At 44.1% G+C, this 16226-nt stretch overlaps 1 protein-coding gene across 2 annotated transcripts; it reads left to right on the plus strand.

The window, feature by feature from the left end:
• Positions 1 to 1830: 1830 nt before the first annotated feature.
• On the plus strand, positions 1831 to 6001 carry Gimap7 (GTPase, IMAP family member 7). 2 transcript variants are annotated; one of them, NM_001024328.2, is made up of 2 exons: positions 1831 to 1903; positions 4804 to 6001. In NM_001024328.2, the coding sequence occupies exon 2, from the start codon at positions 4841 to 4843 to the stop codon at positions 5720 to 5722; it is 882 nt and encodes a 293-aa protein (NP_001019499.1). In that variant the 5' UTR covers positions 1831 to 1903; positions 4804 to 4840; the 3' UTR covers positions 5723 to 6001. The 2 variants fall into 2 exon arrangements, with proteins under 2 accessions (NP_001019499.1, XP_063142578.1); XM_063286508.1 differs by lacking the exon at positions 1831 to 1903 and adding an exon at positions 2774 to 2803.
• Positions 6002 to 16226: the final 10225 nt, after the last annotated feature.

The raw sequence follows: 16226 nt of genomic DNA on the forward strand, positions 1-16226 counted from the left end.
AGTATTAAGGTAGTTCTGTGCTTGAGAATGTTCTTCCAAGAGCGAGTTCTATTTTTCCCTGTAGTCTGGTTTCTGGTCTTGCCTTAGAGTTTTTACCTCTGGATGTGGCAATTTCCTCTGAATTGAATCATTTCCATAAGGAGGAAGCTAAATATATCCGTGGGCAAGGGGAAGCTCATAAGATTCAGGAAGAAAAACATTTACAAGACTTAGGAAGATCCTGAAACTTATAAGACTTCAAGAGATCCTACTCAAGGTTGTGTGTACCACAGCATTCACTGGAAAGAACAAACTCTTCTGAGGTGTTGAGGGCAAGTTTTTTCAGAAAGCCTCAAGAATGCAGCTTTGATGAATCATGAATGTCATCCTATGTTAGGTGTTAGGTGAACTTTTCAATCATTCATATGCCTGTAAGCAATTCCTTATCTATCTTTTTGTAAGGAATCACAATAACTTCACTGGCTCACTAAGCAAAATGGGTTGGAATTCTTTCTGTGATCTTTCACTAGTGCCCTATCTAAGATGCGTAAAGATTTTTTTTCCTATCTCCCCAGGGGGGGGGGAAAATCACACATGTGATTTTACATGCTCTTATACACACGGCTTATTGGTTGCTCTACTTCTGGGTAAACATCACCATAAATAAATAAGGACATCAAGTTAGTTGTTACATAGACATTTAAATCACCTAGAAATAGAGCCACTTTTTCAAATGACTAAAATAATTACCCTGCATGATGTAACCATGAGAGTTACCCTAGGCTATCTCAAGTACCACAGCCTGAGCAATGCTAAGCCTGGACCCTCCCCCAAACTGAGCTCTCAGCTTTCCACCAACACAGAGAAGAGGGTTAAACAGAACTTTCTGATGCTCCGAGTATGAGTGCATGTAACAGGTTGTTACTTGGAGATATGCAGGTGAAAAATGTACTTACAATCAAGACTTCTAGGACACTGAAGTAAAGAGAAGACACAGGGATGTGATGTGTCAAGAAGACCCAGAGTGTCAGCTCAGTTGGAGCATGGGAGCTAAGGTGGAATTGTAGCTATATTTCAACATGGCACCAAAGACGCACCTTATATCTCCATGCTGACCAATCACTGATTAGAAGCTACCTTGGCACAGGAGATGACCTTTCAAGATGTTGCTGTTCAGCTAAGAGTGATCCTCAGTGGTGGCTAGGGATGGTCCATGCTCTGCTGAGCCCCATCAGTGGTTAGTACTCCTCTCAGTTTGGAGATTAGGGCTACACTCCTGCAGAGAGGAGCAACATGCCGTCCTGCAGCAGATGGTCCTAAGCAACATACGTACCACTGAACAGGGTCTTCAGAGCCAATGCCATTAAACGAAAGCACTGGCTGTCACTTGACCTCTCAGCAGGTACAAGAAGGAAGGGATTCACCCAGGGCTAAGCTGAAGCATCCACAATAGGGGACTGTTTCCTGTTTTTCTTTCTTTCTTTTTTCTTTTTTCTCTCCATCTTTATTAAATTGGGTATTTCTTATTTACATTACAATTGTTATTCCCTTTCCCGGTTTCCAGGCCAACATCCCCCTAACCCTTCCCCCTCCCCTTTTTTAAGGGTGTTCCCCTCCCCATCCTCCCCCTATTACCACCCTCCCCTCAACAATCACGTTCACTGGTGTTCAGTCTTAGCAGGACCAAGGGCTTCCCCTTCCACTGGTGCCCTTACTAGGCTATTCATTGCTACCTATGAGGTTGGAGCCCAGGGTCAGCCCATGTATAGTCTTTGGGTAGGAGCTTAGTCTCTTGTTTCCTGTTTTTCAAACTGAAACCTTTCACATCGGCTCCACCCCTCTAGTTTCTGTGTTCCTTCAGGGTTTGTAGAACTGCAGCCAGATTCCTTGAGGACAGTGTGAGAGCTCATCTGTCCTGCAGAAGGTAAGCTGGGTGGGAAGCTGCAGAGCATGTGGGATAGGGGATGGGGGCGATGACCACGGTGCAGCCCGGCCACTCTGTACATGATGTTGAGAGGTCCTGGAAGACTTCTGGGACTGCTCAGTATGAGGCCCATCATTGCATGAGCAACAGGAAAGACTTGCTTGATGGCAGCCTCTGCCCATGTCGTCATTAGAAGCTGTTGCCTGGAAAACCCAGCACTTTTCCTTCAGATTCACTGCTGTCCCCGAGGATCTTCAGAAGCAGGAGGCAGGGCACCAAGTGTGAATGTGCTCTAACTCCCTTCAACTTCCCACATTATATCTCAGGGCACTGATGACTATTTGAGGACCATCAACATGGGCAGGATTGAAATCCTGTTGCTGACTCTGTGTCTAGGTCCACCTTATGATTCTTAAGAAAGAGGCTGTGACTCTGAAAGTATGGGGGCTGGAGTGGAGGATGGGAGCTCTGGAGCAGGGTGTGATATGCAGGGGGGTTGTATTTGTAATTCTGGCTGAGCCTGTGAGCTGGGGTGCTTTGCAGTCTCCTTTCCTAATGCTGAGGACTCTAATACAGGATCATTTACACGCTGGGCCAGTGCTCTGCCACTGAGCTGCGGCTCCAACCCTGTGTGAATTTCCTTCACACAAATGGCATTGCATAGCAAATGCCTTAATCCTGAGTGGTAGTTATACTTAACACTGCAAACAGAACTTGCCCTGTGCAGTCCCCAGGACCACCATGATGGACTGGTTGCTTGTCCCCTTTGACAGTTGGAGGGAACTGAATCTTACAAGGCTTCAGAGATTCTCAAGAATGGTCAAGGCCCTGACCATTCTGAAGCACTTTCTGCATTCATTTCTAGGTTCTCTGGGTGACCTGGAACCACTTCAGACTGTTGTGAGTTGGGTAGTTTTGATTCTTGGCTCTTGAGATTGCCTTGTCAGTATGGAAAAAAGAAAAATAAATCCAACTGAGAGATGGGTGGTCCTCACCTGGAATGCTTAGGGCTTCACTTCACTTCACTCCAGCTTCACTTCCTGGGGGAAGGGCTGTTCTCTCCCTTCCTGTTCCAGGTGGTGCATCTGATGAGATGTTCATGGGCCTTTAAACTCATGACCTGAGGATGAGACAGGTCTCTGAGAGTTCTAAGGGGCGTGGTGGAGGCAGAGGGTCTTGCCTTTCAGTCCCTGTACTGGGCAGTGTGAGTACAGGGATGTTGGGTGTTGTTTGGACGTGTTGGAACTACTGTTTCTATACCTATAAAATTAGAAAGAAATGGTTTCTCCATCCTTGAATCTTTATATGGAGAAAATACTCCCATGAAATATGTATGCTACTATGCATATATTGAACCATATACTTGCAAGGAACAGATTGCTGGACAAGGTCTGTTATTTGATAAGAGTGTTTTGGTTTCTGCAGTTTTACTATGGATAGTGAAACTGTCTCTTTGTTATTTGTTTTCTCTATTCAAGTTGGCTAATTCTTCAAATACTTAGGGAAAGTGAGGCAGAAACATCTGAGTTTTAGTAGAAAATATTTTCCCCACTAGTATCTTGCTAGCTTGGGGACTTGATGAATAAGGTGGAGACAAAAAAAAAAAAAAGGAAGGATAAATAGATAGGAAGCTTCCATCAATTCACATTTTCACATTTCCTGGAGTGTTCTTACATGAATATTGGCTGGTGGGTTATCTTAATAATTTCCTCTTCTTGAGCACAGGCACTCTGTAGAAACCCCACTAACAGAAATCCCACTTGGTCATGATGAGTCATGTTTATAATGCCATGGGATTCTGTCTTGCTGATATTTTATTAGAATTTGGTATTGATAATTGTATGTGAGATTTGTTTGCATTTTGCTTCAATCTTTGTGAACTTTGGCCCGTGAGGTTTATTTGCCTCATAGAAAGCTTAGGGAAGCTTTCCTTCTTTCCCTAGGTTCTGGGCAGTAGAGTAGCATTGGAATTTTCCAGTTACCTGGAGTTTAATGTAATAAAATCGTTCTGAGAAGCTATGAGGAACTGTGTACTTTGATGGGGAGCTTGAAAAGTAATTTGTATATCTTTCATGGTCCCTGGACTATCTCACTGCCTGTGACTTGGATCTAAACTAAAAGGAGGTATCTATACACAGAACACATTTGTGACTCAGACATTAGCCTCTGAGCTTTTTACTTAGGATGGGATGGTGGCCTACAGTTCCGTGCCTGGTGACCTTCAAACACTTTGCTAAACACCATAGTTTATCTTTTATCTCCCTGGAGTATGAGAATTTTCGAAAAATAATTTGAAGCTTGAAAAAGTAAGGCCAACACTGCCTTAAATAATACAGAGTTAAACAATTTCTACACCTCTACCAAACGCTCTTTTCTTTTGGAGCTAACAGTCTCTGCAGTAGATTGTCTGCATACATTAACATATGCTTCCCATCTAGGCCATGATCTCAAAATCAACCTGAGATGTTTAGCAAGACCTTTGTCTCAAAACACAGAAACAAAGACATACTTTAAATCTGGCCACTACATATGGCCAGATCGTTAATGCCTTCTACTGACTTCTTTCTCATAGGACAGAATGGTAATTGCTTCTCCCTGGATTCCCCTGAGCTGATGTCTCAAAAACAAAGTCGAATCTGTTTTAGAACAAAATATATCTAGATAACAATATGATAGTAAAACATCAGATTTCAAGCTGGGTGGGTGTTTTCCTCACAGGGAATGGAGAAGGGACTGCAGTAGGCTAGAATCTTAAGAAGGACATACTATGGAGTGTTCTAGATGAAAAGTCTCTCAGAAGCCTTAGGCTGTTTAGATCTGCAGTGGGGGAAGACAGAAGGTCAGAAGGTTAGTGTGGTTTCCATCTTATCTGACCCAGTTTCTCCCCTTCGACACCATAGTCAAGGCACCTGGATTCCAGAGCTTCCACATCAGACCATGGCTGAACTGGATGATGACTCTCTGAGGATTGTTCTGGTAGGGAAAACAGGAAGTGGAAAGAGCGCCACAGCAAACACCATCCTGGGGCAAAAGATATTTACTTCTAGAATCGCACCCCACGCTGTCACCCAGACCTGTCAGAAGGCATCCCGCAGGTGGAAGGAAAGAGACCTCCTGGTTGTTGACACCCCAGGACTCTTCGACACCAAGGTGAACCTGGAAACCACCAGCATTGAAATCAGCCGGTGTGTCCTTCAGTCCTGCCCCGGGCCTCATGCCATCATTCTTGTTCTGCAACTGAATCGCTTCACGATAGAAGAGCAAGAGACCGTTACTAGGATCAAGGCTATCTTTGGGAAGGCAGTCATGAAGTACCTGATCATCTTGTTCACCCGCAAAGACGAGTTGGAGGACCAGAACCTAAACGATTTCATTGAAGACTCAGATACTAACCTTAAAAGCATCATCAAGGAGTGTGACAGCCGCTATCTGGCCATCAATAACAAAGCGGAGGGGGCTGAGGGGGAAATGCAGGTGCAGGAACTGATGGGGTTTGTAGAATCCCTGGTGCGCAGCAATGGCGGGCTCTACTTCTCTGATCCCATATACAAGTATGCAGAGCAAAGGCTGAAGAAACAAGTGGGGATCTTGAGGGAAATTTACACTGACGTACTAGAGAAGGAGATTAGAATAGTGGAGGAGGAGTGTGGTCTTGGGAAACTTAGTACTCAGGAAGGAGAGGAAAAAATACAAGCCATTAGGGAAAAATACAACCTGAAGATAGGAAACCTACGTGAAGCAGCAGAGAAAAACATATTCACTTGGATTGTTGAAGAAGTTAAGAAAGTTCTTTTGAAAATATGGCATTTTTTTTCTTAAGGAGTCTGAATTTTTTTTCCATTTATTCTGAGCATTTCTTCCAGCTCACTCTCTACAACTCACCCTGCTGGCCCTTTCCTACAGCCACCAGCCACCGGCAGATTTAAGAGATAGCAAACCCAGGAATTCAATGCACCAGGGTCAGGACTCAGTGTCAGGCTCCAAGGCTGGATCACACTTGGCGCTCAGCTCCCTATGCTAGCCTGTCCTCCCGTTCCCACCATGATGAACTGAAATGACTTTGTAACCATGAGCCCAAATAAACACTGCTATCTTTAAGTTGCTTCTGTGAGATGTTTTGTCACACTAACAGAGAAGGCAAAATAAGCCTTTTCTCAGTTTGTAGTTCTGATTTTATTGTTAAAGGAGATCATCGGTGGTGTTATCGAAATATAGGAGCTTTTGTTCTGGATTTCAGAGTCAAATCCTTAACCACTGCTCCCCAACCCCCTACACGCCCATCATGGCTACACACCAGGGTTTCCTCTAGGAACCATTCCTAAGCCTTCCTTTGTAACTCTTCAGTCACTGCCTCATGTTGCTTAATCCTAACTCCACACAGCCTTGGCTGCCCGCAGGAAATGATTTACTGACATAGAATCTAGCTTTGGGCTGGAACACAAGGACAGGGAGAGAGGAGAAAGTATCTCCCCACACTTGCTGTGAGAAATGTCCCAGACCTCATGACTAAGAGTCAGTGCTCGCATGAAGACCGTATCCCACCTGATCCCAGGATGTTAGATGCTCACTGTTCTGTGGATTCCGGTTTTTGGTCTTCTGGATGGGTTGGCTCCGTTTTGTTCAGATTTTCTTTCAGGATTTGCCCAGTTCTTGTATCTTTTGTGAAACTCTATTAGGGTATGAAAAAAAAAAGACAATTGCTAATTTTAATGGGTGATCAGAAATAGGAATAGAAGCACGCATATTCCAAAGAAATGACCATTTCCCACACACCCACTCAGCAGGAGAGGCTCGGAATCTGACTAGCAGATTCCACCCCAGGGCTGATATATCTATGAATTCCTGCAACCCAGCTGAGGAACCTTTCTGGCCCTTGCCTAGAACCCATTTCCTTTTCTCCTTAGATTGATCTTCTTTGTACAGTTGGTGGTGTTAGCATGTTAGCTTTCCTTCTGAGCTCTGCCCAACATTACCTAGCAACAGCCAGGTAGAGCCTGGCTTGCTATAAAAAGACAGGCCTCTCCCTCTATCTGACCCTTTTCTCTCACTGGCCTCTCTCTCTCTCTGGCCTCTTGTCCCTTCCCTTTTCACTTTATGTGTTACCTGATGGCCTCTCCTCTCCTCTTCTCTTCTCTCCTCTCCTCTCCTCTCCTCTCCTCTCCTCTCCTCTTCTCTTCTCTTTGTGTTCCCTCTCTTTCTCTGCCTCTCTTTCCCCCAAAAAACTTCATTCTATACTAGAGTGGTACCTGGGAGTGGGGAGGGTTGCCCACCATACCTTGCTTTACAAAACATATCAGATGGGACTTAGATATTCCTGATAGCAGCTAAAGATCAGTTGTTTGCCCTTAGACTAATGTAGTCATCATGGTCTCCAACTCCTTCTGACTAATTCCTGACAGTCCCTGATGGCTGGCTCAGAAGGTCCAGAAGTCATCAGACAGATGCAACGTTATTCCAAACACCTGCCCAACTAGAGTGGGAGCTTTGTGCAGCCAGAAGCTATCCATGAATACCTGGTTAGAAGAGCCCAATAGTTATCAAGTAAACCATCTTAAATATGTACTCTGAAAACAAAGGGTAATTGTCTCTCAGAATAAGGTGCTCTGTGGTGAGCAATTTAACTATATGTAAAGTCAAGCTCTAAAGATGAACTACTGCATGACCTTCCCAGAGCTACTGACATTTGCATCAACTCCTTGGCTCCTGGAAAGCCCAGAAAATTCTCACAGATCTCATTTCTTTGCATTCTCAGTGAGTCAGCCACTTTCCTGAGTAAAAACATGGAGGAGCTTCACAGACACTGGTTCCTCCTCCCACTAGCTCACAGAGGAGCTGGCACCAGAGGAAACCCTCAGAGAGGTCCTGGCCATTTCTGAAGGCATTACAACTGGCCCTTTCTGAAGGCATGACATTCCAGCAATGTGCCATACCCTCAAAGTCCCGAGAACATGCTTCTGCCTCAGATAGTTCCCCTCTATCCTTCTCCATTTACAACACACACACACACACACACACACACACACACACACACGCACGCGCGCGCGCGCGTGCACACACACACACATTATTTTTTACAGAATGTTTCACTTGAACTTTTTACTTTTTGGCATTGCTAATGAGGTCTTACACAGCACATGTCATCAATTGGTATGTTTGCCATTGTGGTGCTAGCAATGAATCCCAAGCCTCCAGCACCATTAGCAATTGTATAATCACATAGTGATATCCCTAGTGCATGCGTGCTTGCTTGCTTGCTTTCTTTCTCTCTTTCTCTCTTTCTTTCTTTCTTTCTTTCTTCCTTCCTTCCTTTCTTTCCTCCTCTTCCTCTTCCTCCTCTTCCTCCTCTTCCTCCTCTTCCTCCTCTTCCTCCTCTTCCTCCTCTTCCTCCTCTTCCTCCTCTTCCTCCTCTTCCTCCTCTTCCTCCTCTTCCTCCTCCTCCTCCTCCTCCTCCTCCTCCTCCTCCTCCTCCTCCTCCTCCTCCTCCTCCTCCTGACACAGAGTCTCATTAAGTTGCCCAGGCTGGCCTGGAAAGCCATAATCCTCCTGTCTCAGCCTCCTGAGTGCTTGGACTATAGGTGTACATCACCACACTAGGCATGTTTTATTTTAGAAGGATTAGATTCTTTTTTAATGATTTGTTTTTATTGTTTCTGAAAATAAGTGTGTAGATGTGTGTATGTGTGTGGCTGTGTGGAGGTGAGTAAAAGGCCAGAAGCTTTTGATCTCTCAGAGCTAGAGTTCCAGACAGTTGTGGGGCTGCCTGACATTGGTGCTGGGAACTGAACTTGCTTCCTCGGTGAGAGCAGCTAGTGCTCTTAACCACTACCCTTGGGTGTCCAGCCCCACATTCTCTTATATTAAGCATGTTTTTAAAGCTATAAAAATCTACACTCAGATTAAGGAGCACAATCCCTAATGTTAGAAGCGTAATAACTGCATGTATTTCTATTTTGTATAAAATTGAGTCCTAGTGAATAGAGGGGAATGGTTCCTGCATCCCCATGCCTCTGCATTGTTGTCTTAGGCTGATGCAGCCTCTGTGCATTGGTATCCACAATGACTGATTATGGACACCTGCAATTTTAAATAATTTAAGTTTTTTTTTCCCGGAGCTGGGGACCGAACCCAGGGCCTTGTGCTTGCTAGGCAAGTGTTCTACCACTGAGCTAAATCCCCAACCTAAATAATTTAAAATAATTTTCCATGTGAATTTCAAGTCTGCATGGCTTCAAAATACACACTAAACCTACAAAAGAGGGGTGGCAGTTTACACATTGGGAACCATGTTACCCTATTTCTCAAGTACACGCCAAGGGTGAAAGAACACACTGCGGTCATGTGCCACGAGACCTTGCTCCTGGGGAAGAAGAAATTCCCCTGTTGCTCTGCTCTGAGTGAGACTCTGTCTGACAGGAAACATGTATCTCACTCTGGTTCAGTGAGAAAAGTCTGAGATGTCTGGGCAAGGCACTGTAGAAGAGCCCAAAACACCTCAATGGGAACTCTCTGGTGAGGTCTCACCATGTCCAGCCTATCCTCACGACTCATCCCAAACACTGAATGACTAGACCACCCAAGGGTTCCAGGTAAGGGGAGGGATGTCAGGCCTCTAACATCCTAACTCTGCCCTGTGAGGCGACCAGGTTGTTATATGAAAGGTCCAACCATTGGGTGGTGGAGAAACAAAACAGCTTAGGTGGAGACAGCAGGTGTGGTGTTGCTACAAACACACAGGTAAAATGTCAGGAAATGATCTTGTTTTCATAATTTGAGACCTTTCTGAGAAATGGAGGTCACAGGCTCCCAGAGATATGTAGAGATCAAAGAGAACAAAGCTGCATAGTGAATCGAGAGCGTTGTTCTGTGAGTGCGGCCCGGCACGTGTAAAGAAAGATGTTAAGGGTTGAAGGTAGAAGCCTGTGTTGACCTCATGTGCACACTCGGATAACTATGACTCACTGTTCATAGCTTTCCTCCTGTTCACACTCTTCCTGGCACAAATGGCTCTCTCCATGATAGTGGGGTCTGTGTAGAAGCCAGAGGCTGTGTGAGGACATAGTATAGTGTGTGACTGGGCAAGAAAGAGACTTGGAGGGACAGGAGAAAGAATTAAACGTCTGTCTAGCAATGTGATCTGCCTCCTGGGGTCAATATTTTGGGCCAAGATGTGAGCTGACCCAAGGTGTAATCACCTATCAGTGTCTACAGCACAGCAAGGCCATGAGGAGTCTCGTCAGCCAAAGTCCCAAACTGCTGCTCCATGACAGATCTTCTTAGTATAGCAAAGGCAGCCCCAGTCCCCAGTAGGGTCCTTATTTACATCTGAAACGTCATGAACATGACCCTCCCATTGCTACTAAGAGTCTGGAATTCTGAGCCCTCATCAGAACTACCCACGAAGCTCTGATTCTACAATTTCTAGGTCCCAGATTCTCAAAACTTCTCAAATTCCTCCTCCACACCTGTTACCAGCTCCATGTCAACCTCAGGTGTAATCACAGCAATGACCACATCCTGGTTCCAATTTTCTATTAGCTTCTTGTACTTTAGAAAATACCCAAGACAGTCAATTGTGTTTTGCTCCAGTCTGGAATTCACTATAGAACCAGACTGGCCTTGAACTCACAACCCTCTCATCTCAGTCTCCCAAGTGCTGTGATTTCAGACATGCCTCACCATGCCTAGTAGAAAATAATCACATAATAGGGAAAGTTTCAGAGGTATCCCTCCATGCTGGTTTGGTCCGGTTACTTCAGGCCTGTTACACCACCATACATAATGGTAGAAACATAAGGGAGAAGATCTCTTAATCATAGAATTAAAAGAGTAAAGAGAGAATCAGGAAGTGCCAAGGGGCACCAGTAGCTGCTTTAAAGACACATCTCCAATGACTTAACCTCTTGTCATTAATGCCATCTCCTGATGGTTTCACCGCCTCCTTTAAAGCCTTAGACTAGAGAGAACCCCATCAACATGTGGGTCTTTGGAGACCCTTGTACAAGCTATACCACAGCCTACATGTCACAAATAAAAAGCAAACCCAGAAAGTTAAGGTACCTTAGAAATAAACTCTCATTATTAGAATCCAATTAGCCCGACCTGTTCTATCGGATATGGGGGTGAGACAGCACCAGTGGTCCATACGAGGACAGTGTGCCAGGACAGCTGTTCTGAATTCGAAGTTTCTGTTCAGCAGCATCTTGGGAACCAGGGGCTCCAGGCTCTGTCACAGTCCTCTCAGGGGACAAAGGCAAAGGCTTGAGAGTCCTGCGGTGGGCAGAAGAAAGGAAAAGCTAGAAACTGGTAAGGGGAATGATCTCTGCTAACTTTTCATGCATTTCTGCTTTCTTGACATTTTTATTAAGGTTAAGGGCTTTGTATTTACATGCACACTTATAGTTTGTACTGTTCAAATCCAGTCTCCCTCTTCCCGCAGTTCCCAGCCTCCAGTAAGTGCCACTTTATATTATTATCAATGTTTCTTAGAGAATTCCCGCGTGCAGTATTAATCTTTCTGTGTTTCATCCACTTTGATGGAAGTTCCTTTATGGGTAAATGAAATTACATTGTGTATATATATTCCCCTTTTTTTTTCTATCTATCCATCTGTTGAGCACCTATTTTGATTCACAGCAATGTTTCATCTATTGTGAATGCTATTCCGATAAACATGGGCAGGCAAGTATCTCCTTGATATTCAGTTGTCATTTCCTTTGGGTATGCAGCCCCATGTGGAATCTCTGTGTTATGAGGTAGATTTATTTATATATCCTTTTGAAAAGCCTCACTGTTCATGGCTGTAGTAGTTAGCATTCCCTTCATCAGTGTATGAGCGCCTCCCGTCATGTCTAATAATAATAATAATAATAATAATAATAACAATAATAATAATAGCATTTACTTTTTGCTGTTTTGTAATGTCCATTCTAATTTAGGTGAGATGGCATTTTGTTGTTTTGGTTTGCATTTCCTTCAAGGTTAATTATACTGAGAATTTTCCATCCATTTATTGGCTACCTACAGGTCTTCTGAGAAGTGTCTGCTCAGCCCACCTTTTGCTCTTTCTTTATTTTATTCTTTCTTGATTTTACTTTTCTCTGTGGTCAAGGCGTCTAACTCCTTATGTGGAGCAGTGGTTGAAGCCCCTGTCAGATGACGAGATTACAGCTGTGTCCTCCCCCATGGTGTGGTATTTAAGGCTGTGTCCTCCTTCCTTGTGTAGTGCCTCTTCACGCTGTTTTCTCTCTGATGTAATTTCACTTTGAGGTCAAATACAAACCACCCATCCTCAATAGCAGTCTCCTGAAGTATCTTTTCTATAATTTGTTCTAATGATTTCAGAGTTCCAGATCTTAAATCCAGGCCTTTGAGTTAGTGTCTATGGTGGATAACAAGTAGGGCCAAGTTTCAATCTTCTATATGCAAATGTCCAGGTTTTTTTTGGGGGGGGGTGCTGTCTGTTGAAAAGGCTGCCCTCTCTACAGTGTATAATTTTGGCACCTCTGCCAGGATTCAGGTGGCTGAAAATGTGTGAATTTATTTCTGGATCCTCTGTTGGGCTCAACTGATCTATATGGTCAGCTGCATACTTTTCTATTCCTATGGCTATATTGTATTTCTTGGAACATGAATTGGTCATGTTGCCTACAACATGGCTTCTTGTGCTGGATGGCTTTGTCAATGTGGGAGGTCTTTTGTGTTTCCATGTGAATTTTTGGATTGCTTTTTCTAGTTACCTGAAGAATATCATTGGAATTTTGATGAGGATGGTGTGTCTGTAAAGGGATTTCAGCAATGAGGACATTTAAACTGCATTTTCTCCAATTCCATTTGCGAGTGCATGCACACGCACGCCTGTATAGCAGTGTCTCTGTGTGTGTATCTATACACATGTGTCTTTTTCAATTCACCTCACCAGTGCTTTATAATTTTCTTTGCAGAGGCCCTTCACTTCCCAAGTTAAATTTATTTCTATGTGCCTTTGTAACTATTGTGGATGAAATGGCTTTTATCGTGTGATATCTTAGAGTGTGCTATTTGAGACCTGTGACTTCAATAAGTGGTATTTAAGCCCAGGCTTGTGGTGCTCAGCATGCAGAGCTCATCTCTTTCCCATGGTGCTGTGTATCCAAGAGTAACAGCCATGGATTGTACCAGCCAAACTGCCTACAAACACCTAGCACTTAGGGACGTGAGTTATTAATGCTTCAGTCAATTTGCTTTTGTTTATTTTCTTTTATTCAGCTACTTTGCGCTTTATCCCAGTCTACCTGAGCTTTAGTATTTGTTTCATCTGGTCACTGTTCCCATGGAAAATGTTTACTCGTAAACTTCGGACCAGAGGGTGACTTTTGACCCTTCTGCTCACACAGTGAAGTTCTCTGCAGGACTCTGCAGCAGCCATTTACTGTTTTCTTTACATACTGAACCGGAAACAGTTATTTCACACGTGGCTGATCGTCTAACCACAGGGTTTATCTCACGATGTGGTTGAACTCAGGAAGGATAAAAGTCAAAATGAAACATTTCTTAGCATGTTTGGTGAGAAAACCAGTTGTTGAGGAGCTTCTGAGCAGGGGAAAGCAGCAGGTGAGAGGAAGCCAGTGAGATCTCAACTAAGGCTCCTCCTGGGCTCACTCTGACCACAATTACCTGTTTACATATACCAAGGAAGTGCGTGACGAAGCAGAGGACCTGGAGGAGGGCCCCAGTAAGAGAACCAGAGCCCAGCTCCTGTGAGGCACAGTGAGGGGAAGGGGCATGGCAACCCCTGAGGTGAGTTTTCATTTTCAGTAAGAAAAATGTGAGGACCCCTCCGCCTGAACCCTGCTCCAAGTCCTCACAATCTGACTTTCATCAGTAGATCTCGCTACTCTTTGCTTCCTTTGACAATCTGAGACCTTCTTGCTGCCACTTGCCTTGGGGTATACTACAGAGATAGCTCAGCAGCTAAGAGCACTCGATGCTCTTGCAAAGGACCTCCTGAGCTACCAAACAGTAATTAATGAGCTAACCCCTGGCAAATAGTTCCCCTTTTACCAGAAGTAAAGTTTTCCATCTCCATCTTGTGTGGTAAGAAATACTGATGTCATACCATGGACACCCACGTACTCCTAGATATTAGCTGTAGTGAGATGACAGTGGAAGAATCTAGAAGTTTGTTTTCTAAGTTCAAGAATACAAGACAAGCTGTTTGTCATTTGAGCCAAAAAAGACATACCTCTATCAATCCACATCAAAGTAACTACAGGAAGAACAGAGAGATTGGCAATAAATGTGAAAAGTGGACTTCAATAGATAGACATTGTTCTTTAACTTATTAAAATGATTCAACTACATCCACATTGGGTAATTTGTATGAAAAATCACAATGAAAAAATTACCTATGGGATTCATAAAGATAGCAAGGTGAACAAAGGTTTGAGAAAAGCTAACATTAGTAAGATGATAGTGAAATGTATTTTTGCTAATGTTTTACTGGGATCTGCACAGTAATACTTACAAAACTTATAAGTGCAGGTGTCAATTGTTTACTAATCCTCCATGAAGAAGTCAACTTAGACAACCGAGTCACCTGTAAAGTCATTGTAAAACCTGAGGATATTAAATAATTTTATTACACTCATAGTTTGTGTCAGGGGTTCAGGCTAAGCCCAGTGGGTACAACTGAGCCCTGCTGGGCCTCAGCAGGAGTGGTTCAAATGACTAAGGATAGCAGAGAATTAAATAAGGGGACAGGCCTGACCCCCTTGCTGTTACCTGTTCCTCAGTCCTCTGAGGTGCCCTTGTGGAGGCAGGAGTGGAACTTTCTACACCTTTCCAACCATTTCTCCCTGGTGTGTGTGCTCCCTAGTCTACCAGAGCACTGTAAAGTCAGAGGTGGCGCTAGTCAGCTCTGGTCCTTATTGGGCTAATAACAGGGGAAAAGGCCGATTCTGTGTGAGACCCTGAGTTCACAGATGCTCAAAGGTCTCATTTTAATAGTCCATTGTATTGTTACAGCAGCTCAGCCATCTTCACTCACTGAAGCAACAGCTCTGAATATACTCAAACAGCCCTTAAAGAAGCATGCCCTTGGGCTGGAGAGATGGCTCAGCGGTTAAGAGCGCCGACTGCTCTTCCAGAGGTCCTGAGTTCAAATCCCAGCAACCACATGGTGGCTCACAACCATCTGTAATGGGATCCAATGCCCTCTTCTGGTGTGTCTGAAGACAGCTACAGTGTGCTTATATACATAAAATAAATAAATCTTAAAAAAAAAAAAGCATGCCCTTGCATGCACCTTTGAGGAATTGTCAGCAAACTCTGCAAATAGAGGCCTCTGTGGAGCCCTGGCCCACTCGTAGCTCATACTGAACCTTCTCTATTCCCAACACACTGTAGTTCAAAACTACAGTGTAGTTGTTCTGAATAGAACTACTAACAATATATCCAGAGTTTCTATAAAGTGTAATATTAAAGTTAGATGTCAACCTAACGGTTCACCACTAACCGCCATTGGATAGACAACTGAACTCATAAGTAGGTAATGACCTGCGTGCCTTCCATCTTTTCTACGACGCCTCTGTGAACATTATGAAAATAGATTCAACACAAGAATGGGTTCCTATGAAGATGGCATCACATTAATTCACAAGTAAAGAGTTTTTGTGTATGAGCAGCTTGCATGCGCACACATATGCTATATACCACATGCATGCCTGGTGCCCTTGGAGGTCAGAAGAGGGCATTGGATTTCCTGGAATTGGAGTTGTAACTAGTCAGTTACCGATGGATTCCTGAGCCATTATGTGGGTGCTGGGAATTGAACCCAGCTCTTCTGCAAGAATAGCAAGTGTTCTGAACTAATGAGCCATCTCTCCAGCTCTTAATACACAAATTTTAAAAGGATCACCTAAGATGTATTTATCTACTCCTTGGCATGCATTTAAAAGAGGTTTGGGGTGAGAAGAAGGAGGGGGCCCTCTGTGGAGTGAGAGGAGGACACACTGGAGCAGGGCATGGCACTACACAGTCCATGAACTGATCCAAGGAGGTGGCCACTGCCTTTACATCCTGATACCACAGATGGGAAGCTCACAGGGGACACATCTCTGTGCTGTGTGCGCTGACAGCGCCCACCTCTCAGAAATGTCAATCTTGTTTCACAATTGCCTCGAGGAGAGCTTGACTTTTCCCCTTTCTCCTTTGTGAAACTTTGATAGTCCGCCACATGCTGTCCCCATCTGTTCATAGGAAACCATTTTACACCCCCCCACCAGTGTGAAAGAGGGGACTTCCAGGATTCAAAACAAATTTAGTGAACATGAACTTGAGATGGTAT

Source organism: Rattus norvegicus, chromosome 4, assembly GCF_036323735.1.
Source record: "Rattus norvegicus strain BN/NHsdMcwi chromosome 4, GRCr8, whole genome shotgun sequence".
NCBI lineage: Eukaryota > Metazoa > Chordata > Mammalia > Rodentia > Muridae > Rattus > Rattus norvegicus.

Excerpts from the sequence above, each read along its gene's own strand:
- Gimap7 (NM_001024328.2), top strand. The coding sequence starts at position 4,841 with ATGGCTGAACTGGATGATGACTCTCTGAGGATTGTTCTGGTAGGGAAA.